At 45.2% G+C, this 25,519-nt stretch overlaps 1 protein-coding gene and 1 pseudogene across 1 annotated transcript in view; one reads left to right on the forward strand and one right to left on the reverse strand.

Annotated features, from left to right (window-relative positions):
• Window positions 1-9,762, forward strand: part of LOC121836496 — a 45,763-nt gene extending 36,001 nt beyond the window's left edge. The window contains exon 2 of the mRNA XM_042291407.1: window positions 9,661-9,762. Within this exon, the coding sequence (XP_042147341.1) occupies window positions 9,661-9,762 (102 nt within the window). The remainder of the gene's footprint in view (window positions 1-9,660) is intronic.
• Window positions 9,763-12,558: 2,796 nt separating this feature from the next.
• Window positions 12,559-20,986, reverse strand: LOC121836497 (annotated as a pseudogene).
• Between the last annotated feature and the right edge of the window lie 4,533 nt (window positions 20,987-25,519).

The raw sequence follows: 25,519 nt of genomic DNA on the forward strand, positions 1-25,519 counted from the left end.
GGGAAGAACGAGATTCATGCTTTCGCATTCACAACTCATAAGAAGTGCTTGGGTGTCCTCGGAATTTTTGCTTGCACGAAGAACCTTTTTAGGGGGTGATTAAATAGCTTTTGTGAATGCAAAATATAGACAATCTTAAGAACCCCTAAAAATTCTTTTACGACCAGATTTTTTTTAGAGCGTACCGTCCAATTAATCCATTCAAGCATCGCCAAAAGTGCATCGTCCAGGTGGTCATCGTGTTGGTGCGTTTTCTACCACCGGCTAAACTAATCACGCGCAAAAAAAAAAAAAAAATAAAACAAGCAGGGTCACGTTGCATTTTGTTCCGGACGGCCAACCGTACCCTATCGGATGTACAAAGACGGTTCCCTAAAACTCCCTGATGTGAAATGAGGTGCAACACATCCTAGGATCCAACACATTGCTCGTGAGATGTGCTGGAACGTAATTGCGGGATGAGGCCCTTTGCGATCTTCCGCTGAAAAAATGAGCGTATACTTACGTCGGTTGCCCCTTTCGAGTGCACTATATGGAGATTTCTATTGTTTGTACCCCAGTGAAAAAAAAAAAAAATTATATGAGCGTGTTTAATAAACATAGGCGAGCATACACATATGTTATTATAGAATTACTAGCAAACGTCTCGTGTAGCTCGTATTAGCTTTGATTTGTTTGTAGGAAAAATCACTCGCGAATCTCCACTTTCTTAATAGGATGCTCCCCTCCTGAATTTGTTTTGCTTAGTTATTTAACGAGCGTGTAACGAGTGCCAAGTAACTACACCCCGTTATTTTTTAATACGCAAAACACGTCTTTCGGCAGCATGAACTCAGCAGACTGTAATAGCTAAACCTTCGAATGGGCCCACCGCATGGCCCAGTAAATATCAAAATTGTAATTGATTTACGTTCTATGATATCCAGGCAATTAGAGTCCGTGGGAACATTGCCATCTTTTGACGAGAAAAGCAGAAATTCCTAATTTTGTGAGTGCGGCCTGTAGGATTCGATGCAAAGAAACTGTAGAGCCATGGAATAAAAACTATACACGTCTAAAAGTTTAATTACTGTTTATTAATATTTTATTACTGCCATCTAAAATATTCCCGGGAAACATTGCGATGTTCGCTTTTGTTCAGTTGAAATGCTTATTTCAGAGCATTAACCCAGGTGTTTATGTCCAAGAAAGTTGGGAACAGTCGGGGCTGGAAGGCCCGACTGTTTCTGTTGCCGTTCCAACGAGTCATTCGCCCTTCACCGTCCGCTCGAGGGCCATCGCGGCGCGTGTAAGCGACCTTGGAACCAGTTTCCGCGTGTGAGCCGTCGCTTTCTCTGTCGCGCGACATCGCCCATCCCGAAACCCGTTGCAATGCCACGACCAGGTCGCCCGGTGTATATTATTTACAGCCGTCCGCTCGTTGAACCTCGCCACAGACCAGGGAACTAGCCATGCCGGTTGGTACGTCCTCCTTGCTGGGCTTTCGGCTGCCGAGGGGGGTGTCGCAATCGCAACTAGCCGCTTCTCGGATTCATCCCGCTACCCGGCAATGACCTCGGGTTGAATTACGAGCTATCCACGCAGGATACGTATTTGCTACGGCTCGTGTCGCGCATTACCTTTGGCGGGGAAGAAGTGTGCCGGTTTTCTTCGTTTCCGGTCCGCATTGGAACGATTTGACTGCGACAGCTGCTTCAGAGAATTCCCAGCTTCCTTCATGGCATCGGCGTGGCTCGTGGTAGAAGACTCCGTGACGTTGTCGAATCACGCGACCACATTCAACCAGGCACCCTAGTCTGGACACTTGTCGAAAACGTCGGCGAGAAATTCAGAGGCCGTGATTGGCCGGCGCCACGCTTGACCTTGGCGCCGGCAAATGAATACCGCCGGATTTCTCGCCGACTTTTTCACCGAGTGTCGATGTTAGGGTTCGAACGAGGGCGCGACCGCGCGGCCGACGGTGCCGAGGGTGAGGCGCTGAGGGATAAGTGAAGTTCGTGGAGGGCGCTTCGCGTCCCGAACATCGTTCCTTGCTCACTTTCAGTTGTGGCGACGCCTGTGCCGTGAAGCCCAATGGGTGTTATCGTCGTTTCCGTGTAGCATATTTGCGGACTTCAGTCCTGACGCGGTATATAGACCTCAGGAAAACTTTTGGGGTAAAAAATAAACGGGTTTGCTTATACACCCGGTACATAGTCCGCACATAATGCCTAGACCAAACGTACTACTAATAATAATGATAATATATATATATATATATATACATATATATATACACGAGGAGCGTTCATAAAGTTCATATTATCGGTTGTGCAGAAACTAGAGGGACGCAGCGCGCGTCCCTCTAGTTTCTGCACAACAAACATCGCATGTTATAGTAGCGTGGAACGCCACTAGGGAGTCGGAAAAAAATGACACCGCCCGTCGGTGCCAAGAACATGGAGTGATCCATTTTTTTCCATTTGAAAGGAAGCAATGCCAAGGATATCCATTCGAATCTGGGAGCGTTGTTTGGGGACGACGCCCCAGCTTATGGCATTTTGGTTAAATGGCGCAGACGCTTCCAGTGTGGTAAATAAGGGGAAATCATATCAAGGACGACGACCAAGGTATTGCTGAAGTGGAGCGATTCCTGAACACTCAAAACGAGGAGTTCTATAACAATGGCCTCCAGAATGTGGTTTATCGCTGGAAAAAGTGGATGACTTTTGGTAGCGAACATGTAGAGAAAGTCTCAACTGCTACTCGAGTTTGATTGCTGAATCTCTATTTCTTCGGGACAATGATACGAACTTTATGAACGCATCTCGTGTATATATATATAATACGAATCACATCTTCACAAATGTCCGCTTAAGTAGCTCACAATACTTGTATCGTACATTACTCAACATTAATATACTCTGCCATTCATAAGATCTTTCACGTCTTATCAAGACGACGGATCTAAACAATAATTGTAGAGTTCACACCTGTAGATTGTCCGGACCGGGTCAAATTTGAAGATTTAAACTTGTACAGTGCGCGGACTACAGTTCGGAAAACATGCAACTCTGCCATCAAGAACTTCACGACTCAAAACTTTCCAGTGGAATGTTTCGATGATGCATCACTACTCATCACCGGGTACTTTTAACGTCAACTTCACTAGTTGAGAAAACGAGTGGTTCTTCATATTTCTTGCAGTAGAACCAGGTTTCGTGTAATACCAGGTGTGAAGCAGCCCACGCAAAACTCGTATAGAGCACTGTAGGCTGTCTCGATTTGGTATTAAGCAGGAACGTTGACTCATATGTGCATTGTGTTCCTTTCCCTGCATACTTCAGTGGCCACAAAGCTGTGCTTATGTGACCGAGTACATAAAGAGCAAATACGCAGAAAATCTGCGGATAAACAGAACAAATTATTTATCATATTGAAAGTATGTGATATCTCTCTTGCATCTAGGTTGTGTTCGTAGGCGTAAATTAGGTGCAAGGACATTTCCAGCTGCTAGTGCGCTAATTAATTAATTAAATATTATTTTAATTATTTTACTTAGGGCGTGTGTTTGTACTGGAAACTATAAAACAAATTTATTTTCTTTAGACTGTTTTATTTTTCTTAAAATCCTCGTAGCCAGCCCGCGTTCTGAGATATTCGCCTAGAAAGTTAGGCGCTCAATCTGGCAAATTGCGCACACGAAAGAACGAAGATCGCCGAAAAATGGCCTCCCCGGTGCGACAAAGGTCGTTGCCTACATATGACATTTTTTATGACAACGAGGAAGAGCTGATAACAGTCCCTTTCTCGCTCTCGGCCGGCGAGGAGCTGCAATCGTTAATCATAATCAGTCACAGGTTAAAAAAGGTTTCTGGCTGGGGAGGAGAAAGCAGACGAAATGCTGAAAAGAGGAAGGGGTTTCCTCCTCTCCTCTCCAGCACTCCGCATGCTTCCTTCTCCCCTGCCATATAGAGTGCGCCGACACGCCCTGGAATCACCCAAGCCTGCGAACAGCCACATCTATGTACATATACCCGTGACGTTATGATGCTCGGATAACGCCAACTGTGCAGTTGGTCCCTATCCTGACCCACAACGTCCTTCGACAGACTGACATTGCACGAGGCCCAGTCTAACGCTCACTCAGCACACTTGACCAATCAATCTGTGTCTGCACTGAATCTCAACGTGATGTCGTTTAAACGCTAGCGCACGGACTTTAATTAAATTAGATGGTGTTGACAGCGCGCGATTTGTTGAAACTTCTTCAATCCATGATTGTGGCATAGCCAGGAATATGTTTTCGGGGGTGGCCTGGGGTGGAGTGGGGGTCTAACAAGGTGGATGGGATGTGTATGACTCGGGGGGGGGGGGGGGGGGGGGGGGGTCAAAATAGCTCCGTGTAATATAGGCTTGGCTAGATTTTAGAGGGGAGGGTGGGCTGAAGCCCCATCTCCCCCCTGGCTACGCCACTGATCCACGATGTTGCTTTTTCGTCTTGAAAGTTAGGAAATGTTGTCGAAATTCAGAAGATTGCCTTCCACGAGAGCCGCAGGAGGCGACCGCGGAGTTATCGAATGAAGATCAAATATAGTCCATTTCATTTGAGGTTCAAGCGGGACCAAAAGCTATAATTGTAACACAAACACGCTTACTTAGAACGCGATGTCACGACGCATTCTTGGCGCTTGATTGGATCAGTTGGCGTTAGCACAAAACACGAAAAATGGCGCGAAATAAACAGAAACACAAAAAATGACGCGTGATATAAACAGGGTGTCCCCCAAGAAAGTTTACGCAGTTTATTTTTTTCACCGAAAAAATAAAATGTGCGTCATCGAACACAAATTTTTTCCCCAAACGTAGCACTAGCTAGAGGTCCGAACCACGTGCCAAAGTTTCAACACAGACCGTTATCTTATTCAAAAGTTATAAATTATTTTTAAAAAGTTTTAATAAAAAAATGGGGCCCATTTTTGGCCGTTTTAGGTGACACGGTGCCATAGAGCTCCCTGTATTCGAGAGCTCTGTCGGCCGCCATTTTCTCATTGAAAATTAAAAAAAAAAAATCACTTATAACGTTTTAATAAGATAACGCTTAGTAATGAATCTTTGGCATCCGGTTCGGAACAATATGGGGCTACATTTGGGCGGAACATGAGCGTTCGGCGATGCTTAACTGATTTTTGCAATAAAAAATACTCTGTAATTTTTATTTTTTATTTTTGTTTTGTGGGGAGGAGGGGGGGGGGGCATCTATGTTTATCGCTTTTCACCCAATAAGCGTGCTTGGCACTATTGGCTCGTAGCGTTGGTAGCGTTCGGTCTTACTTAAGGGACAACGAAGTATAGTAAGTGCCTCGAGTCGTCGAACAGGAGGAGAAACGAGTGACGAATATGTACGTTCCTTTACAAATGTTCGCCACTCTCAGGGATGGTGGTAACCGCGACGATCGCGCTCGCTAGTTCATAGATGACTGAACTCTCAATAAAGATGCTTGCTTATACCATCCTGTCTCAAAAGATAATGTAATGCTGCAAAATAGCTCGTATTTGCCAAAACTGAAATTAGACGCGTCACAGATCTAGCACAGTAGTAGTGCAAGTTCCATGCCGATCATCTAGACTACGGACATCTTGATAGGTGCCCGTAACGATGACAAAACAAGGTACTGCGTAACGGCTTTAGGACATTTACGCAGCGTTCGGCTAAGTAAGCTCAGCGCTGCGTCAGGAACGCAAAAAGAGTCATTTATGTGGGAACCTCAATAGGCCACTTTCAAAATTCCTCCATGCAGCACTGCGCGCGTTGCACGCTGGGAACCACGGAGCGGGGTGGGATAGTTTCGGTTTCGATCAGACATTCGCTCTTTGTACTCCTGCAGCCAAGCACGTGAACGTCCAAGCCTGCATAACTTTTCTTCACGCGAATGCGAACGTCCTTGCACGATAGGGGCACCAGTGGGGACGTTGCAATCCATCGCTCTACATTTGCGTATCTTTGCCCAAAATCTGGCACATCGGGAACCACAAAGACAGTGCCAAGTGTTTTGTTCTGTGTCTTTCCCGGCAACGCCTACAGTATTGTATACTTGTAGGAAGTCACAGCAATGAAAACGCAAGCAGCGTGTTCTGTCATGGAACGGTGATCTTGACAAAATCTGAAACTAAACCCAAAACTAAGTGGCCAACTGGTACCCAGAATTCATTTCGTGCCACCATGCCACCAAGGGCGCTTCGATTTGGGGAAAAATCTATGGCTTCAGTTCACAACTCGCCGCTGCGACTTTTAAAGAACGAACTCATAAAGAAGGATTACACGTGAAACTGTTTAACTTCCTCCTGGGAACGATCATGAACTCGTCAAAGAGAGCAGGTGACCACAGTATTGTTACCACCAGCAAGCAGTACTGTAATTTTACACGTGCAACCTTTCAAGAAAATAAAAAAAAAGGAATTGAAAAGATTGAGAACAAGCTTTTATGGAAGACTAATCTAACTTTCCAAACTTGATGGGACCAACAGGCATTACTCCCAAAAAACAACCTGAAAAAACAACAAACATTGTTCCGTTAAAAAAAAAAAAAAAAGTGAACGGAAAAAAATATTTTGTTTGTCCGGAAACACCGTAAACGAAAACGCGCTTTTTTTTTCTTTTAAGTAAATAAACGCTTCAGTACCCCGACGCACGAAGTTTATAAACACCTTGAAAACAGCCGAGTCGGCAACTTCCCCATGCAAATTGAGAACGGCTTTAAACTCTTTGACAATAAATGTTCACGAAAGGGGACAGAACAACGATGGAGACGTCGTGAGAAACTTGACTGCTACGACGGCGCATACAAAAATAAAATAGCAAAGGAATAAAGAAACGACGTAGGACTACGAATGAGGGAGGCAGCTCTACACAGCGCGCATCTCCATCGAGCTTTGACACTCCGCGATGGGTCGCGGGCACACCTCCGGCACAATGGGCGTACCACGACGACGACTACGCCCCGACTGCGTGCGCTGTGCCGCAGCTATTGTTGGTCATCCCGGGGAGCCCCCCGCACTCCGCGTGGCTGCGCACCGCGTTCAGGACCGTCTCGGAGTTCTAGTCCCAGGTGGTCCGGTGCCCTCTCTCCACCGCCACCAGAGCATCGAGGATCCAGTCGTCCGTGATACCGCCGCATCCCCCTCCTCGCCCTCGTCGCTGACATCTTCGCTGTCTGCGTGGCCGTCGAGGTGGAGCTCCTGTCGAGGCACCTGGCGACAATGAGACGTCCTTCGGGCTTCCAAACGGGAGTTCGTGACGGGACGGCGGCGTTTCAGGCTCCAGTCAAAGGTGTATACACCGCTATCGCGAAAAATGTGAACTTCGGAAGCATAAAATTATTTGCCTATCCGAATGGTAATGTCAAGCTTTCTGGATGTTACGGTGTTTGGAAGGTTCCTTTAAAGGCCCGTTCACACATACATCGTTACAACAGAGATCATTGTGGTGGCCGTTGCTCCATACTAAAAAGCTTTACACACTTAAGGGTAGAAAGCAGCTCGTCCCGGGGCTAACACCCTAATGGTGTTACACTAAAACCCTTAGGATGCTGGTGACCGACGGAAAAATAGAATGTTGGCGATTTTATCATTCTAGGGGACAATGTGTTAGAAGCAGAAGTCTCCAAACAACAAGCACCACACACAGTTATAGCATACACAGTAACATCAAATACAGCCGTAATGGTTCACGCACAAGAAAGAAATGATGACCCTGCATAGTAACTGCTCTGTCGCCTTTATATCGACAATTCAAATACACTCATTCGCAGGTGCACAGCATCCGAAATTGCGAAGATTACACTATCTTGTTTTTTTCTTGTCAATATTTCGCCTTAGAGCATAATGATGTATCCAAGTTCAAGGAATGTATCTTCAAGTATAAAACACATTGTAAGGAGCAAGAAGTATTTTGAGATCGTTCCTCAAACAATGGCCAGAAGGCTGTACGCTTCAATTTACCGTAGCACACTTTTTCACACCCTTTCTCACATTCTTAAAAAAAAAAAAAGGTGTACATTGTTTAAAGCAACAACACTCTACGATAAAGGTGCTTCAAGAGTGTAGTTTGCAAGTATCTGGAAGAGCGTTTTTACGCTCTTAGGGGTGTAACATTTCGTATTGTGTGAGAGCATACCCTCTGCAGCGTACGTTTCGCACCATCGACATTATTATTTCTCGGCAGCAGCGCGTAGAAAGGAGTACCAGCATAATCCAATGACGTAAGGTCCAAGCCATGTATAGACACAGCGTTAACTTAGCGATATATGAGCGCTGTATGAGCGCTTCGCTACATGTTACCTCACCTTTCCAGCGTACACACGCAATGCACCGGTAACTCGGAGCTAAGTCAGCCCCGATGTTGTGTTATCTCAACCATGTGCTGCGTCGTTAATTATTATACTTATTGCGATGATTAGCCCACTGTATTATGACTCCCTGTCGCTATAACTCACCTGCACAGAGGGCATTAGTGCAGCTTTGACTTTTTTTATATCTCCAAAACCTCAAAACGTTTACGTCGTGTGAAAAAAATTGACGTCATCTTATATGACGTCAGGCGACACTTTGACGCCACAATGCTGCAACTCTGGAACTCCAGCTAAATTTAGTGGATTAATCTCGGGAAATTTCTCCGCTAAATTTAGCGGAAATTTAGTTTCACGTGACGTCGAAGTGTCACGTGAACGCCGTCCGCCCAATGTAGACACAGCAGTGTAACCGTGTGCATCAGTGTGCAGCGTCTGGACTGTCGGTATAATTATGGTGCCTGGAACGCGTCTGCGGCTGGTGTGCTTACCGCGTCCGAAAAAAAGTGGTCGCTCAATTTCCGCCTGCTAACGTCACAGAAATGTCACGCTGTCGCCGGTCGCGATCCTGGCGGTGTCCCAGCAGCGGTGGTGAATGTGGCTGACGCCCCTCCCGCTGCAGGTCGCTCTCCACTGTGACAGCCCTCGGAAGCTTCGGCAGCGACGCAGAAGTTGGGACGCCGTAACGACAGCGACACTCGCGTTTGCTCGTGCTTTTCGCCAGCATTTTTACGACCAACCGCCAGAATCGCGACATCCGACAGCGTAATACTCCGGCTTTTATGACGTCATTTGTTGCCACCTCGGGACAACTTTTGATGCATTCGTAGCATAGGACGCGGTAAACACATTAGTTGGAGACGCGTCACAGGCACCATATTGTGTCGGCGCAGTTAATTTGCAGGATAAAAAAAAGGGAAGATATATATATATATATATATTTATTTATTTGCTTATTTGGGAAAATTGGCGATTTCGAGAACATAGGCTGCAGAAACAATCTTACCATTCACGGCGTAAAAGAACTATCCGCAGAAACTTCCGATAAGTTGACCAACCATGTCACAAACGAAGTCTTCAAAACCCGCCTCGGTACGAATGTGACTGGAATTGAGCGCCGTCATAAAGTAGGCAGACTTTCGGAAGAAAAAAAAAAATACGGCCTGTCATCGTTAGATTTCTCGATTATCGTGAAAAAATGATGGTCTTGAACAACTGCGCTAAGCTGAAAGGCTCAAATTTGTAGATTACTGAAGATTTCTCGTTTAAAGTTCGTGAGACCAGGAGAAACCTGTAGAATAGTGCGGCTAATGAGCGTGATCAAAATCAAAAGGTAAAGCTTCGTTACGATAAGATGACTGTGCACGACACGACTTACATTTGGGACGAAACAAAAGGCGAAAGGCTCGATATCAAAGCAATTAAGAAACTATGACTAAAAACATTACCGCCTGTGGTTTTTGATTACTTAACGTAATTGCCGTAGTGCATATATAAAAACATTAGCAATCGTGAAACGCGATGATATCTACGGTGTCGAGGGCGTATTCTGTTAGGTGACGATACACGGTGAGTCGTGTACAGGTCTTCGAATTCGCCTATTTCTGTTCTTCAAACCTTAAAGGCTTATCTCGCGCAGGATATAACGAGTAAAACTAGAGTTCTCTTGTGCGGAGACTTCAACTTACCTAACATAGATTGGCTTAATTATTTTCCAGGCAGTGTTGACTTTGAATATAACGAAGAATTGCTTGACTTATCGCAAGATGTAAAATTGTTCACAAGAGTGCACGGGAACTCGCAGTCTATTTTAGACCTTGTTTTTATTTGAAATTCTGTAGCAAAGTTATCTTCTTGTGAAGTGGTTGAGGAAAGTTCTGACCACAATGCTGTACTACCGTAGCTCTCGAACGAGGTTGTCAAAGATAACACCAAGGCCTCCAATGTGCTGGACTCCCTTTACGCGGATGATGCATCAATCTTATATACGCTTGATTTACAGTTTATGCGTTTTTCCTAGGTTCATCCGAGTCCTGTTCTGATGTTAACCAATTGTGGCTTAGGTTTAAGAACATTGTGAATCACTGTATTAAAATGTATGCGCCAGTACGAACTATAAAGCGAAGCCGTAACAATCCATGGATCTCACGTGAATCCATTCATTTAAAACGTCGACTTCGACATTTAAAAGCGAAATGTAAAACCCATTTAAACCGGTCCCTAAAAAACAACGTTAAAGGACTTTCCGACAAGTTAAAAAAAACAAATGAGGGCAGATAAACACAATATTTTTTTAAACATCTCTCTTCCCAACTTTATAAAATCGTCGCCCAGAAAGTTTTGGAATCATATCTTACCAAGCACTACAAACACAAATGCGTTTACAATTGATGGCGTTCTTGAAACAAACTCCACAAAAAGAGCTGATCATTTCAACACAGTTTAAATCGGTGTTCACACGTGATAATAATAACAATAATAATAATAATAATAATAATAATAATAATAATAATAATAATAAATCTTTATTCTCAAATTGCCCAGTACCAAGATCAGTTTCGGGCCCGATCAAAGCCATCAGGGGCTTGTAGGATCAGACCCAGCAGTTTAATTGACAAAAGTATCACAGGCACGGCGACGACGAACACACAACCAACACACAGACAATAGGCTAAGCCTCACAGGGCCCAGGAGTCACACAGGCACGACGAGGACAAGAACACAACACACACTCAGTTGGATCAACATTGTATATCCTTCGAGTCGCACAGGCACGACAACGACGAGCACACGCCAACAATCACTCAGTTGGTAGAACCACGGAGGGTCTTGGAGAGCAGTGCGAGGTCACGTGGCACGATAAGTCGTAGAATGAGGTGGAAGAGAAAAGGAAACTAAGCAAACGCAGACGAGCACACATGCGGCATCTTGGGCGACTGATGATAATAATAATAAAAATAATAATAATAATAATAATAATACTTTATTTGCATATATTTTAGGAGATCCAGGCCTGCAAGGGCCACAGAAGGCAGGGTGCCCATACCAAAAGGCCTGCGGGCCCAGCCTGGGTCCTATTGTTCATAGTTGTTCACGGGTCAGTTCGTGTGTCAATACTGGCGCTGCACTGCGTGGCCCGTAGGGCAGCCCTCATTATAGTCTTGAGGTCGTCGGCGTCGGGTGGGAAAGTTCTGGAACTTTCCCACCCGACGCCATAGACAGATGGAAGCCGACGCCATAGAGCTGCTGCACGGGGCAGCCAAGATGAGCCGTGGCGTTGCGTGCGCGTATGGAGCGGCTGAAGACGGCCTGTTCGTTTGTTCAGGCGCGGACTGTAGGGCAATTCCTGGTGGCCAGGGGACATGACGCGGCACATTAGTCGCACTGTTGAGGCCCGTACTCTTGAGTCAAGTGGTTGCCAGGAGGCATGCCGGAGCACTTCGGTGGAGGAAATTCCAACGTAGGGGAGTTGCTCATTCTTAAATGTTGTGCGGCGGTAAAAGGTGTACGCTGGACGGCGTTGAACGCTGGCAATACTTGTTTGAAGTGCTTGTGACTGGGGTAACCACAACAATATTCAAGGGCAGGAAGAACGAGCGCTGTGTACAGACATCGGAATGCACTCGCCGGCATTCCGATGGTCACGCGCGTCACGAAATCTAGCAGGCGGCGATACCTGGATAGAGTATGATTTGTGTGCGTGGAAAAGTTCAGCCGAGAGTCAAGCTCGACTCCAAGCACCACAGCCGTACTGGCTCGGCTTATCACGTGATGCCCACGTTTTAGAGGAGGTGGTTGGAGAGAAAATGGTGGGCGACTCGAATTAGTGAAAGTCACTGTCGAGCGCTTATTTGCATTGATGGGGAGATGGCGCAGCTGCGTCCAGTCCAGACAACGGTTCAGGTCAGCCTGTAGACTGACGAAATCAGCAGGAGAGCGGATGGGTTGGAGCAGAGAGATGTCGTCGGCGTATAGGATAGGAGTTGAGGCCAAGTTGTCTGTAATTCTGTCGATGAAAATGGTGAATAGGGTAGGGCCAAGGACGCTGCCCTGTGGGACGCCAGAAAGGACAGGAGTAGCTGTTGAGGAAGCACCTCGGTAGATAACTCGCTGGGTACGGCCAGTGAGAAAGGAACCGAGCCAGCGAAGCTGGGGCCCACGCAGCCCTTTTAGCTCAGCACTCGCCAACAATCCAGGATGGGGAAGCCGGTAAAAGGCACGAGAGAGAGATCTAGCTGGACCAACTCGACGGGTGTGCGGTCATCAAGGTGTGCACTGACGATGTGGACCAGAGTGCCAAGGGCAGTTTCACAGCTGCGGCCGCGGCGGAACCCATGCTGTGAGGGTGACAGAAGGCTATTGCTGTCAAGGTGCAGGCGAATCTTAGAGTTGAGAATTCGCTCAAATGTGCGGCACAAGACTGAGGTGGATGCAATGGGGCGGTATGAAGACAAATTATCAGCAAGAGCACCATGTCCTTTGTGTACCGGCGTGACATGGGCTACCTTCCACAGACGAGGGGTAACACCTGAGTCCAGTATACGCTGGAACATCCGGCGGAGGGCCGGGGCCATGAAGGGGGCTGTGGTCTTAAGTACAAGAGGGTGGATACCATCGGAGCCCGGATTCTGGAAAGGACGAAGTTGGGACACCGCCTCAAGGACGTCGTCAGTAGTTATCGTAATGGAGGATAAAATGGATGTAGGCTGACCAGTTGTGGCGGCACGAGGAACAGTGGTAATTGAACTAGAGGGGGCCAGCGAGTTAACACAAGAATCGGCCCAGACTGCAGCAAACTGTTTGTTAAATGCTTCAGCTATGTCGGATGGGCACGAGAGTAAACCGTTAGCGACAGAGAAGGAGGGGTGCAGCGCCTGCTGCCGCTGCGAGTTAACAAATGGCTCTTTGATCGCGTGAGCGGCGATGTCCTCAGTGTAAGCGCGGTGAGTCATACGTATACGTTTCTTGACGTCACGCTGAATGTCCTTGGCAGCGGTGAGATCCTCTGGGCAGCGACTCCGTTTCGCCCTCCGGAAAACTCTATCTTTCTGTTTGCAGAGGGCAATGATGTCTGATGTAAGCCAGGGCGCGCTGCGTGGGCGATGGGCACGCTTGAGTGGCACAGTGTCGCTTGTAAGGGCGGTCATCAGAGATGTGTAGGTCTCGCACATGCCGTCAATGTCGTGTTCTGAAAGCAGGGCGTCCCACGGGACAAGGCGCACAAGCCGATGGAGGTGCTCAAAGTCGAGTTTACTGTAGGCACGGAGAAGCCGACTGTGCTTCCCTCGGGTAGGAAGGGACAGACATGTCGATAGCTGAATGGCTTTGTGATCAGAGTTGCTCAGGCCAGCAGTGACAGCACAGTCCCGGACAAGAGTTGGATTTAAGAGTAAAGCAGAGGTCAAGGCACGACGATTTTCCTCTATTAGCTGTGTATGTAGCCTCCATGCACAGCTGTGTGAAGCCGCTTGTTTCAAACAGGCCCAGAAGCACGTCAGAAGTGGGGTCTTGCCCACATCTGACGTCTCGACCTTTGAGTCTCAACCTTTTCTTACCAAGTTCGACCACTTACCAGCCCTTGAGAACGTGCGTGTGACTGAACAGGGAATTTTTAACTTACTCGTAAACACAGACCCACGGAAGTCTAGTGGGCCGGATGGCTTGCCAAACGCGTTTCTAAAACGATATGCAGAGCTTGTGTCGAAATATCTAGCATTATATACTTAACAGGTCACTAAATGAAGGCGACGTGCCGATCGATTGGAGGGTGGCCAGAGTTAAACCGCTGCATAAAACCGGAAAAAGAGAGATGATTACTGATTATACACCTCTTTCATTAGCTTTGTCTGTCTGCAAATTCCTTGAACACAATATTTATAAACACATTTCTGAATTTCTAGAAACACATAACGTACTGTCGAGCAGCCAACATGGCTGCAGACGAGAATTTTCCACAACGACTCAAATGCTTGAGACAATTCATGACCTTGCCTTCGCCCTGAACAAGAAAAGTTAGGTAGATGTGATCTTTATCGATCTCGCGAAAGCGTTCGATAAAGTTTCGCATGCAATGCTATAGAGAAATTGAATAACTACTTAAAAACAATAAACTTATTGGTTGGATACGGGCTTACCTAACAAGCGTCTAACAATATGTAGGATTTAAAATTGAGTGTTCTTCCCTATTTTCGGTGGACCCTGTCGTCCCTCAGGTATCGGTACTTGAGCCTTTGTTGTTCTTGCTATTTATCAACGATATTCCCGACGAAATTTCCTTCAAAATACGTCTTTATGTCGACGATTGTGTGCTGTATAATGAAGTAGTGTTGATGACCAAATTAAACTTAATGATGATTTGAACAAGATTTTGAAGGGGTGTGAAACATGGCAAACGTGGATAGATTATGACAAAAGTGTTTGCATGTCCGTCACTAATAAAAAGAAGCCACTTTCATTATCCCATCCAATGAACAAACATATACTAAGAGAATTCGTTACTGAATTCAAATATCTAGGTCTCTGGATGAGTTCCGATGCTAGATGGTTTAAAGAGATCAATTTAATTTCCTCTAATGCCCTTCGTAGATTATTTTTTTCTCTCAGACGAACACTAAAATCAGCCACTTCAGATACTCGAGTCCTGGCGAACTAGACTCTTATCCGACCGACCCTGTAGTATGCAAACACATTTTTAATGCCTATAAGAAGGCGTCCATCTTCGAGCTTATCAAGCAGCTTGGGTTTGTCCCGGTTAAAGAACGAAACCGTGCAAGCAGACTTCATTTTTTTAATTTTAATTAATTAAGGAACACTATAAAATGACGTATATATCACTTTCTCTACCGGTTACGCCACCCAAGAAAGAACCCAACTTATCATTGCACCTTACCAACCACGCATCAACAGTCTCAAATCCTTCTTTTTTTCTCGAACGACTGTAGAATGAAATAGGCTTCCTTACAAGATTGTTAACCAAGACTCTGTATGTGAATTTGTTTCCGCTTTGTGTTCTGAATGAGTAACCCTTTGGTACTTTAACGCCTTGTTTTATGTTGCATTCCACCCTGCTACGATCCCTGAGAGGTATCAGCAATATTTGTAAATAAATAAACAAATAAATAAATATTAGACTACCGCAGTGTGCTTAATTGGTAAATCTCTTATTTCACAATCACCGGAGGCGACATAGCTTTCTTAGTTTTTATTGATTTTATAAATGTAAAATAATATCGTTGCAATAAGAATAATTCACTCTTGATTTCTTGCAAACACGAAGTCATCTGCGCCAGTATTTTCTTTCCGTAAGCTTGGCATAAAATGTCGGTTCATTTTGTTTACGAGTTCTTACACTCTAAAAAAAAGTGTGTGCGTCTACTTCCACTCACAACACTCGGAGAACCAATCGGCGCAACTTACGGAGGCAGCTGAGCGAATGACAATGCCGAAACATATGTTTAGACCAAAAAACGCAGTCTAAGTTGTGACATTCAGCAATGCAAGCGTGACGTTTTGCATTGCTTAATGTCACAAGTCAGACTGCGTTTTTCGGTCTAAACATATGTTTCCGTATCGTAATTCGCTGAGCTGCCTCCGTAAGTTGCGGTGATTGGCTCTCCGAGTGTTGTGCGTGAAAGTAGACGCACAGACTTTTTTTTTAGAGTGTTTAACGTGCATGACGCAGTAGCGATCACGACCGCACGACAGTGCGATGCTCATTCCGATCGAAATGGTGCAATTCCATTTCGTTCGGAAATTTGCAGAAGCCTGCGCTAGGTTTCTGAATTTATTTTCTCTCTGAAGTGGCCTCTCCCGAAATCGAAAACATTCTTGCTCGGTTTTTGCGCTGCTGCGCTGCGCAGAACACATAGCTCCTGCCTCAACGGATTTTTTTTTTTTAATGTCGTTTTGTCGTTTGTTGCGTTGCACTTGCCGCACGGCATTTAAACCATACTAAATGGGCCGAAATATTTCCGCGATAATTCACATCGCACATTAAGTGGAGTAATGAATCATGGGCTGCTACGTGCGCAGTTAGCTTTTCGCGAGAACAAGCTAACCGCGCAATTGCATTGCGTCCTTCCTTTCTTTCTTTTTTTTTGTTTTTTTTCCTGGAACGATATGAAAAATTGTTCTGCATGGCGGGTATACCAGTGCCGGAACAAAAACGGGGGCTAAGGTGGAGCTCAGGATGACTGCCAGACTCAAACAAAAAATTATAACGGTTACGGTTACGTTTATTGTTATATTTATAAAATCAGTTCTGATTTGGTTTCTTGTGGTTTCTGCCTTTACATTTTGGTTACCGCTAACGCCTTCCTCAAAGCCGATTTTTTTTTTTTCGGTTAAAAAGAAAGTTGAAAAATTGATTTTCAAATCGAGCTGGGTGTCGAGAGCGATGTCACTCAAACTTTACATCATCTTTCCTCTCAAACCTTTGTCTTTGTTTTTTAATAAATGTTATCAAGGGGCTTTAATATCAAACGATGAGTCGACGGGGCGAAATTTATTTGGACGACTCACAGTCACTATAATTCCAGACTCTGTTAGCCACTCTCGGCCTCAGTTCTCGTAGATCTTTAACACCAAAAGTCTTTTACTCCACATTTATTCACACTAATCTCTTTTTCTCCTTGTTTCGTATGAACGTGCTACTCACGATATAAAACTCTTCAAACACCGCCTTCCCTAGCAGAAAATAAAATTGTAAACACTTACGCAACCCGTCAGGTGAACCGCAGCGACAGCTGAGGCGTGACGTCGGAGTCACTAACGTGTCATTTCAGAACAGATGGACCGAACGAAAGGTAAAAGTGCGAGCGCGTGCCACAAATTCCGCATCGGCCGTTTCGTGCTAAACCGAGAAACACCGGACGAAAATTCCCTAGCGTTTTGAAACCGAAGAGGGTGTATTAGGTAGGGGGCATTTCAGCTGCCTGCGTAGGAGGGGAGCGTATACGTGTTCTTGTGTACGTCACTTCTACAAAAGGTCCCACGTTCTAAACGAAAAGAGCCGAATAAACAAGAACAAGTAAGCAGGTATAAGACGAAGTGCACTCTCAAGTGAGGGTTTATTGAAACAAACACACGCTATGAATACTATGATAATGCAATTAATGCAAAAGGCGCAGGTCAGCAGGACAGAATAAACGATAATAATCCCTGGAGGAGAGCAAAGGGGACAAAGGGCAAACACAAATCTCCAAACAGAGTCAGGTGACTGGTGCGGCTGATAAAACCCGTTCGTTCTACTGACGTCAAACTCCTGGTTAGCTCAGTTGCTAGAGCACTCCACTGGAATTGGAGAAGTACCTGGTTCGATATACCAGGACCAGGCGGACTTTTTCAGCGTGATCAGTCACCTGTCTTTTCGAAATTTGTGCTTGTCTTTTTTCCCCTTTGCTCCCCTTCTGCAGGGATTATTACCTATCAATATTAATACCATCTGTCTGGTTATTCGTTGAGAAAATAACACTCTGTATCTGTCAGGTGCATTGAGCGAGTATTACTGCAGTTGTATTCTCCTGCTTTCTGATGGAGAATACGTCGTAAAATTCTAGGTCAGTTCTATCTGCGTATCTCCTGGGGAATTGTTGTTCGTGCTAATACTGGGTCACATGGGCACCTATCCCAGTGCATTGCCAGATTGCCCAGCTAGGATTGTTTTACTGACCATGCGTGTTATTTTGCTATGATGCATGGCAATGCATGTTATCTTGCTTTCTTAGCGACGTGTTTTTGGGCGGGCAGTGGAATGTTTTGGAGGCGGAGTGCCGAAAATGCCCCCTGTCTATAAAGCGCGATCGACGGCGTGAAACCGCGAAGTGTCCCACTAACAGCTATCGCTGTAATATCGCTGTAAAAAAACAACAACAAAACATGTCAGCCGGTATTTAATGCGTCTGCAGATATAGCACTTTTCATCCTCAGTTGCATGGGCACTGCCATCTTAGGTTCACGGGACGTGGCCGCCATTAGATTCCTTCAGCTCGTCTCTCCGCTCCTCCCTCCGCGCCGCGCCTTGGCAGATACGTTGTATTCTTGTTTCTTGCCCCGCTTCACAGTGTTTTCTTGCCTTACATTGTAAAGTATGATTCCATGCTCGTATCTATTACAAATTTGCATTACATCATGATGTGTACAACGTCTGCAGTTAATTTTGTAGAACAATTTCACTATTTTCACTGTCGGCGTACCGAATGCGTGCGAGGATGGGGCGCAGGAATCAGCGTTATCACTAAGTCACATCGATTATGCGGATGACCAAGACAGCACGAGGGTTCAAATGTAAATTACTTTGGACAATTAAAGTTTGGTTAATAATAGCGGCCGAACATTCACAATAACAAGCGCATATATTTATGATCGCTCATTTAGGATCGGAAGCTGACGACAATGGTCAGCAAAGGAGGCTATGTGCGTTTACTGAAATCGTCGTCCTTTGCATTCATAATAAATTGAAATCAATTTCTGTTGGTTACGCGAGGGAACTCGGAGAGAATATAGACAACGAACGTACAGCTTGCCTTTTATCTGATGCTACACTCTAAAGAAAGCCCTTGAGTCTGCTTTCCCGCACTACACTTGGAGAGCCAATCACCGCAACTTACGGAGGCAGCTCAGCGAATGACAATGCCGAAACATATGTTTAGACAAAAAACGCAGTCTGAGTTGTGACATTAAGCAACGCAAGCGTGACGTTTTGCATTGCTTAATGTCGCAACTCAGACTGCGTTTTTTCGTCTAAACATATGTTTCGGCATTGTCATTCGCTGAGCTGCTTTCGTAAGTTGCGGTGATTGGCTCTCCCAGTTTTGTGGGTGAAAGTAGACGCACAAACTTTTTTTAGAGTGTAGAAATAATAATGCGTCAACATCAGGGTTTATTTTTTTTTCATATAATATTACATTTACATGTATTTAACTTTCTCGATCGTTTTTGCGATTTAACCATTCGCTTAATTGGATTATTTGTTGATTTATGATACTGCAAAACGCGCTCGGTCTCATGTCGCTGCGGTCTTTCAAGTCTCTTAACGATTTTCTTAAGATAATGGGCGCGGCAGCGTTACCAGCATTAACACCTCCAAACCATGCATCCTTTTTGTGCAGATCCTGCTGGGCCTTCTGCATGCCCGACCACTTCATCGACGCACCGATAGTACCACGTCAAAACCTAGCGCACAGTCACTGTTCCCCACTGACGCCCACGTGCCGACGCCGCTGCCGGTGATATCAGCGTATCTCGGCAGTCTGCACGGCCAGGCTGCAACAGCGCCGGATTGGTTGACGCCTGGGACATCAACGGCGCCTCCTAGCAGCTACCCTATAAATGCGGACGATTCCCGGGACGGCGGCGATGGGCACGGCAGCGTTACCAGCATGAATACCTCCAAACCATGCAGCCTTTTTGTACAGGTGGGAAGAAACTACGGCAAGTGTATGCGTAGCGACAATCTCTTCCTGTTTGTGCTGCCGTGCCCAGGGTCGTTGTGTCCTTTGCTGCGTGATGCCTCTTCGTTTATCAGGGATCTGTTATTGCTGGGAGGAGATGTCGAAACAAACCCCGGTCTTGACATGGAAAATATTCTAGAACAGCTGAAGAAAATCTGAGACAACCTTCAGGAAATCAAAGCAGAGAATATTAAAACGAACGTAAGGCTCCCGGCGATAGACCAGAAAAGGGAATCCACAACAGCTCTTGACGGTAGAATCACTGCCTGTCAGGAACAAATGTCCGTAGTGCCTGGGACTACAGAACACTCTCTGCTAAGATCGACGATCTCGAAAATCGTAGTAGAAGGTCAAACTTGATTGTTTATGGAATACTAGAAATCGTAAATCAAAGTAATGAATCACTTGATAGTTTTGTTACCGAAAAGATCCTCAAAGAAACTCTCAAGGTTCAATCTGCGGGATGTAAAAAAATACATAAACTTGACCAAAAAAAAAAATAAAAGAAACAAAACAAGGCCGGTCATTTTTAAGCTATTCGACTTCAGAGACATGGCAAAAATACTCAAAAACTGCCACAAGTTGAAAGGAACCTTCTATGCAATCGGTGAAGACAGACTTTTCCCGCCCTGTACCGGAAATTAGAACAAAAATCTGTTGAATAGCGCCAAGGAAAATGGAGATTGACGAGAAAAAGTGCAACTAGTATCCGACAAAATCAATATCAATGGCACTCTATTTGTTTGGGACGATATCAAGAAGGATAATCTTGATTCTTTTTCAAAGAAACGACCAAGCCAGCGAAGGTAACATCTCCCGCGGAACTGACCTGCAAAACTAAAACTAATCAATCTAAACGCAAGAAGCTTATTGAATAAAACTATTGCCTTTTAATGTGTACTTCTTGATTACGAACCTGACATTGTCACTCTCAAAGAAACTTGGCTATCACCGTTTGTGCTTAATCATGAAGTAGTACCACCAAACTACATTATCATAAGAAAAGACAGACAATCACGTGGAGGTGGCGTGCCCAAAATAATTAAAAAAAGAATCGTGTTCACACGTTTGCTTGACATACCTGACGTTGAGGCCGTTTTTTGCAAAGTCATTTTCAAAAAGCATGTGATATTGGTTGGTGCAGTTGATAGAAAACCTGGCACTGGCCTTGACAGCTTGACCGCGTTGCATGATTACATGTCTAGTCATCTTAAAGATTGCAAACTTATTTTGTCTGGCGATTTCAACCTACCTGATATCAATTGGTCCACTCTTCAGTATGACACAACCTGTTCTGACGCAGCTTTTGACATTATATTAAGTCTCAACCTCACGCAAATGGTTCACCGGCCTACACGTGTCGACGGAACAACTAGTAACATTCTTGATGTGGTATTTTTTAGCGACCATCTTCCAGAAATTTAAGTACGGGTCGATGTTATAGACGGTATATCTGTCCATAAAATTGTTGTCTGTTCTTTCCCGATTCGTGACACCATCCGCTTTTCTTCGCCCATCCATTCTGCTTAACTTTAATAACGCCGACGACGCGACCATACTATCTCATCTTTCCCATGATTTTTTTATTTTATTTTACGGAGTATGCCCATAGAGTAATATAGTAAACGTAAAGAGAGGACACAGAAGCCGATTCGCGGCCCAGATAGTTCGTTTAATGCCCTCCGTTACGTGGCGCTTTTCTGTAATTTGGTTAAAATTAATTAAAACTCTTTCTGTTAGAAGTATATATTTTTTAAATTGTTATGCTTTAAAATTGTATAAAGTACCTAAAACGACTAGATAGTTCTAACTTATTACGTCACAAACACCACGTGATGAATGGCGCCTGCCGTGGCCTGCCTGCCTGCACGCCGTCGCCTCTGCTTCGCTGTGCATAGCCTCTGCTCGTCCGTGCGTCATTCGTCCGTGCCGTGCGTGCGGTCCGTCTGTGCTTTCTGCTGCAGGATGTTCGGTTGACTTTGCGTCAAACAAGGTCACGCATGACCGCCCGCGTGCTCGCATACTCGGCGTGAATTCGTGAAGCCGAGCGGCATGAGCTTCTCGCGCTGTTGTTTCCGCCAAGCTTTCGAGCTGCTTATGATCGTGTGTGCACTTTGATTTTCAATGAGATTGTTTTAAAAAAAGAACTTGACTTACGACCTTGCACATGGCATTGTCTATGGGTTTAGAGATGTAGGTGCTGAACGAATCTTTGCCATTGCGGGTAGAGCCTTGATTGTTGTGCTTTCAGGAATTTCCAGGCGATGGGTTCAGTCCCTTGCATCCACTGTTGGGCACACTTCAGCACCGTCTTCTGTTATCCGCAGTCTCTTCATTTCTCTCATTCGGGAGCTTACGACTGTTGGCTTTACAGTAAAAACTGTGGTCTGTGATCAGGGTGCTTTAAACGTAAGCTTGACCAACCAGCTTGGCGTGTCTGTTGATAAGTCATTTTTTAAAGTTGACAACGAATATGTTTACTTTATCTTTCATGTTCCGCACCTCATAAAAAAAAAAAAGAAAAACAGGAACAGTCTCCAAGCACACAAACTTTGCATTGTAAATGAGGTCACTGAGTCGTCCCATATTGTTGAACTTTAGGGTTCTACCCATGACATGAGGTTGCTACTCGCTCCGAAACTTATTGAGACACATTTTTTTAAACCTTTCAGTAACATGAATGTAAAGCATGCCGCACAGGAACTGAGTGCATCACTCTGTCTTGCAATTCTATTCCTTGCTTACGCCAAGGAGCTTTCTGAGGCGGCCATGGCAACTGCCTTTTCCTGTGATAGAATAGACAGGCCTTTTGATTGTCTAAATAGCTCACAATTAAAGAAGACAGGGCAGAAGTTGCGTCCTGCCATTCTGAAAGGAGAATCTGAAATACTTGCTTTCTTTCACCAGCAAGTCGGATGAATTTCATCCTGGAAGTTCCAAAGTAGGAGGCAGCCACAAACCATCATAGGGTGGCAAGTTACTATAAATAATGTCCTCAGGTTCTGGGACGAGCTTTCGAACAGCCATGACTTTAAGTTCTTACTTACACGGTGCCTGCAGCAAGGCCCACTTCAAAACACTTTTGGAGCTGTACACCGAATACTGGGCTGCAGTACAAACCCAGATGTGTCTCAGTTCACCTCTGCACTAAAACACATAAAGATAAAAAAAACTGTTCAAACAGTCGAACAACGGAAACGTAGAGGATGACAAGGCTGGGGACCTCGTCAGCGATTTGTTAATATTTTCGCACCATCAGAGTTCAATTGCAGACAATGTGGAATGTCTTCCAATTGATAAATTCCCGTTACTGTAGAGCATATTTCTGAGCTGACATCAGACATCAGGTCTAACATAATTGATGACTCGTCCACTTATTACGCTGGGGGCTATTTGATCAAGGGTTTGCTTGAACAAAAAACCCACAGCTGTGACTGTTCTCAGCTGCTGAGGGATGAGTCTGACAACCTGACCGGGCCTCACCAGTGCTTCCTTTTGCTAAAAGCATACCGCGTGCCTGGAAACCTTTCCGGGAACCTAGTAGTACCATCACACGCTGCCTTTAAATTCATTCAGCTACTAGAAAATCGCTTTCTTGCCATGATAGAGTGTGGCGCATGCTCGAGGCTTGTGTGCTGCCTTGTATCGCACACTTTCAGGCTTGGGTGGTTTTAGCCTTTTCTCAGAGGAGTGCCACAAAAGGTTTTCAAAAATATTATGCAAAATACGCTTGTGTTGGCATGTTCGATATCTTAACCGGAGCTTGTATAAAGTGCAGTTGCACTCTTCAGTGGCTGGTAGACGACAATACAGGTTTAATTGTTAAGTGAATTAACAGAGGTGGTTGCCAAATCAAATATAGAAAGTGCTTATTAATTGGGTGGTGCAGCCTGCACTCCAAAATTTGTTTCCCTTATTTCCAGCAAATGTTTATCCCGGCGCCCTTACAAAAACATCTATCCACTTTCTACAAAATTTCTATAGAAAATAGTGTACAAAGGCTATATATGTTTGAAAGAAAAGGTATGCACTGTCTATAGTTTTTTTTTTACGTTTTTTTCTGAAGTCATCCTTCTTTCCTGAACAAGTGTGTTTCGGTGAATGTTCAGGGACGTTGAATCTTGTCAGATTCCGCAAAGAGTTCTTATTGTTTGGTGGTGGCTCGTCCGCAGTGAGTTTCAAACTATGCCGATTCGTGTTTTTATATTAGCCAGAAATTGGGAATTTGTACTATCTGGTGTGTGCTTCGCACTTTTATTATACCCTTTTGACTGCTAATGATACCGATGTCTTATTTATTTCTGCACTCACTTCCCGTGCCCGAGTCGGCGTGGAGTGAATAGATCAGTCAGCATGTTCCACGTGGAACATGCTGACATTTAGACAACACCGCCATTTCGGCACGGAACAAAAATAGAAAGACAAGGGAGATAACGGAAGCGTTTTTTATTTCCGAGTATGACGAGGGTACGTGTGTAAGTGCCCCATCGATAGCCCTGTTTGAATCAGAGTTATCGTTTTTACGATCATGCATGGTGTAAGAGTAAAGCGCGATCCAAACCAACGCTTCATTTTGCGCCTGTAGGTCGTGCGGCTGCGGATGTGACGTATTTTCGTGACGTCGCGCCGCTTCTTCGCTCCTTCCGGGCGCGCACAAAAAAGTTGGTTGATTTCAACTTCTTTCTCAACGCGCACAAAAACGCGCGGTGACGTATAGGGCGCTCCTGTGTCCCGGCCAATCGGTGGAGGGCAAGCTAGTTCCGGCTCCGCGTTTCTCGCCGTCTGGCTGCCCTCTCCTCCCCCCCCCCCCCCCCCTTTTATTCTCTTCCAACATGACAACGCGATCTCTCTCTCTCTTTCTCTCTTGCTTGTGCGCTCGTGCCTGCGTGCGCGCGTGCGCGCTCGCCCCAAGTTTTGCCCGTCCAAACCGAAGCGCACAGTTCTGACTCAGAAAGCGCGCCCGGAAACAGCAAAAACGCCACGAAATGCGTCACATCCGCAGCCGCACGACCTACAGGCGCAAAAAGAAGCGTTGGTTTGGATCGCGCTTAAGAAATGTGATTAGCGACGGTTGGAACTGAATCGGATGTGTGTCTTGTTGGTTTCGCGGTACGTGTGGTTTTTCCATTATTAAACCAGTTGCAAGTAGCGCTCTGTGGTGTATGTCTCTCCTACTCGTCCGTCGTTTTTAGCGCTTTTAACCCCTAAACATATCCACGTGGAAAGTTTTTGTTAATTTGGTTCGGCTAAAAATCTATTACGGGGTGTACGATATTCTCTACTCCTTCATATTCATTTGTTTTTGTGAGTATCTGTTTCTGATAAAGCATACAGAACTTCTTAAGTAAAGCATGTATATATGAATGTGGTCCAATAAAAAGTTTCGAACCACTTACTGTTGTTCCTACACCAGCTTCACCAGCCAGAAGTCAATTTGGCGATTGGGTAACTTTAAAGGGACCATGAAATTATTTTAAAATTGAATTTCATCCACCGCACGTCGTAAAAGGTGTGAAAAGAAACACAAAAACACAAAAATAGGGAGCCAAAAAAAATTATTTGCTATAGAACTTTTAAAAGGAAACTGGACTCTTTTGCGCCTTCTTTCCTTTGCCTTTTCACAACGATGCATCCGCGGAAACGGAGCACGTCAGCCGAATCCACGTCGCCTATTGGGTAAGAGCCTACCTCACCAGCACCGCGATCGTAAACAATAAATAGCCGGCGAATGTTTCCTAAAAG

This window comes from Ixodes scapularis, unplaced genomic scaffold (genome assembly GCF_016920785.2).
Source record: "Ixodes scapularis isolate PalLabHiFi unplaced genomic scaffold, ASM1692078v2 PGA_scaffold2__306_contigs__length_199485367, whole genome shotgun sequence".
Taxonomy (NCBI): domain Eukaryota; kingdom Metazoa; phylum Arthropoda; class Arachnida; order Ixodida; family Ixodidae; genus Ixodes; species Ixodes scapularis.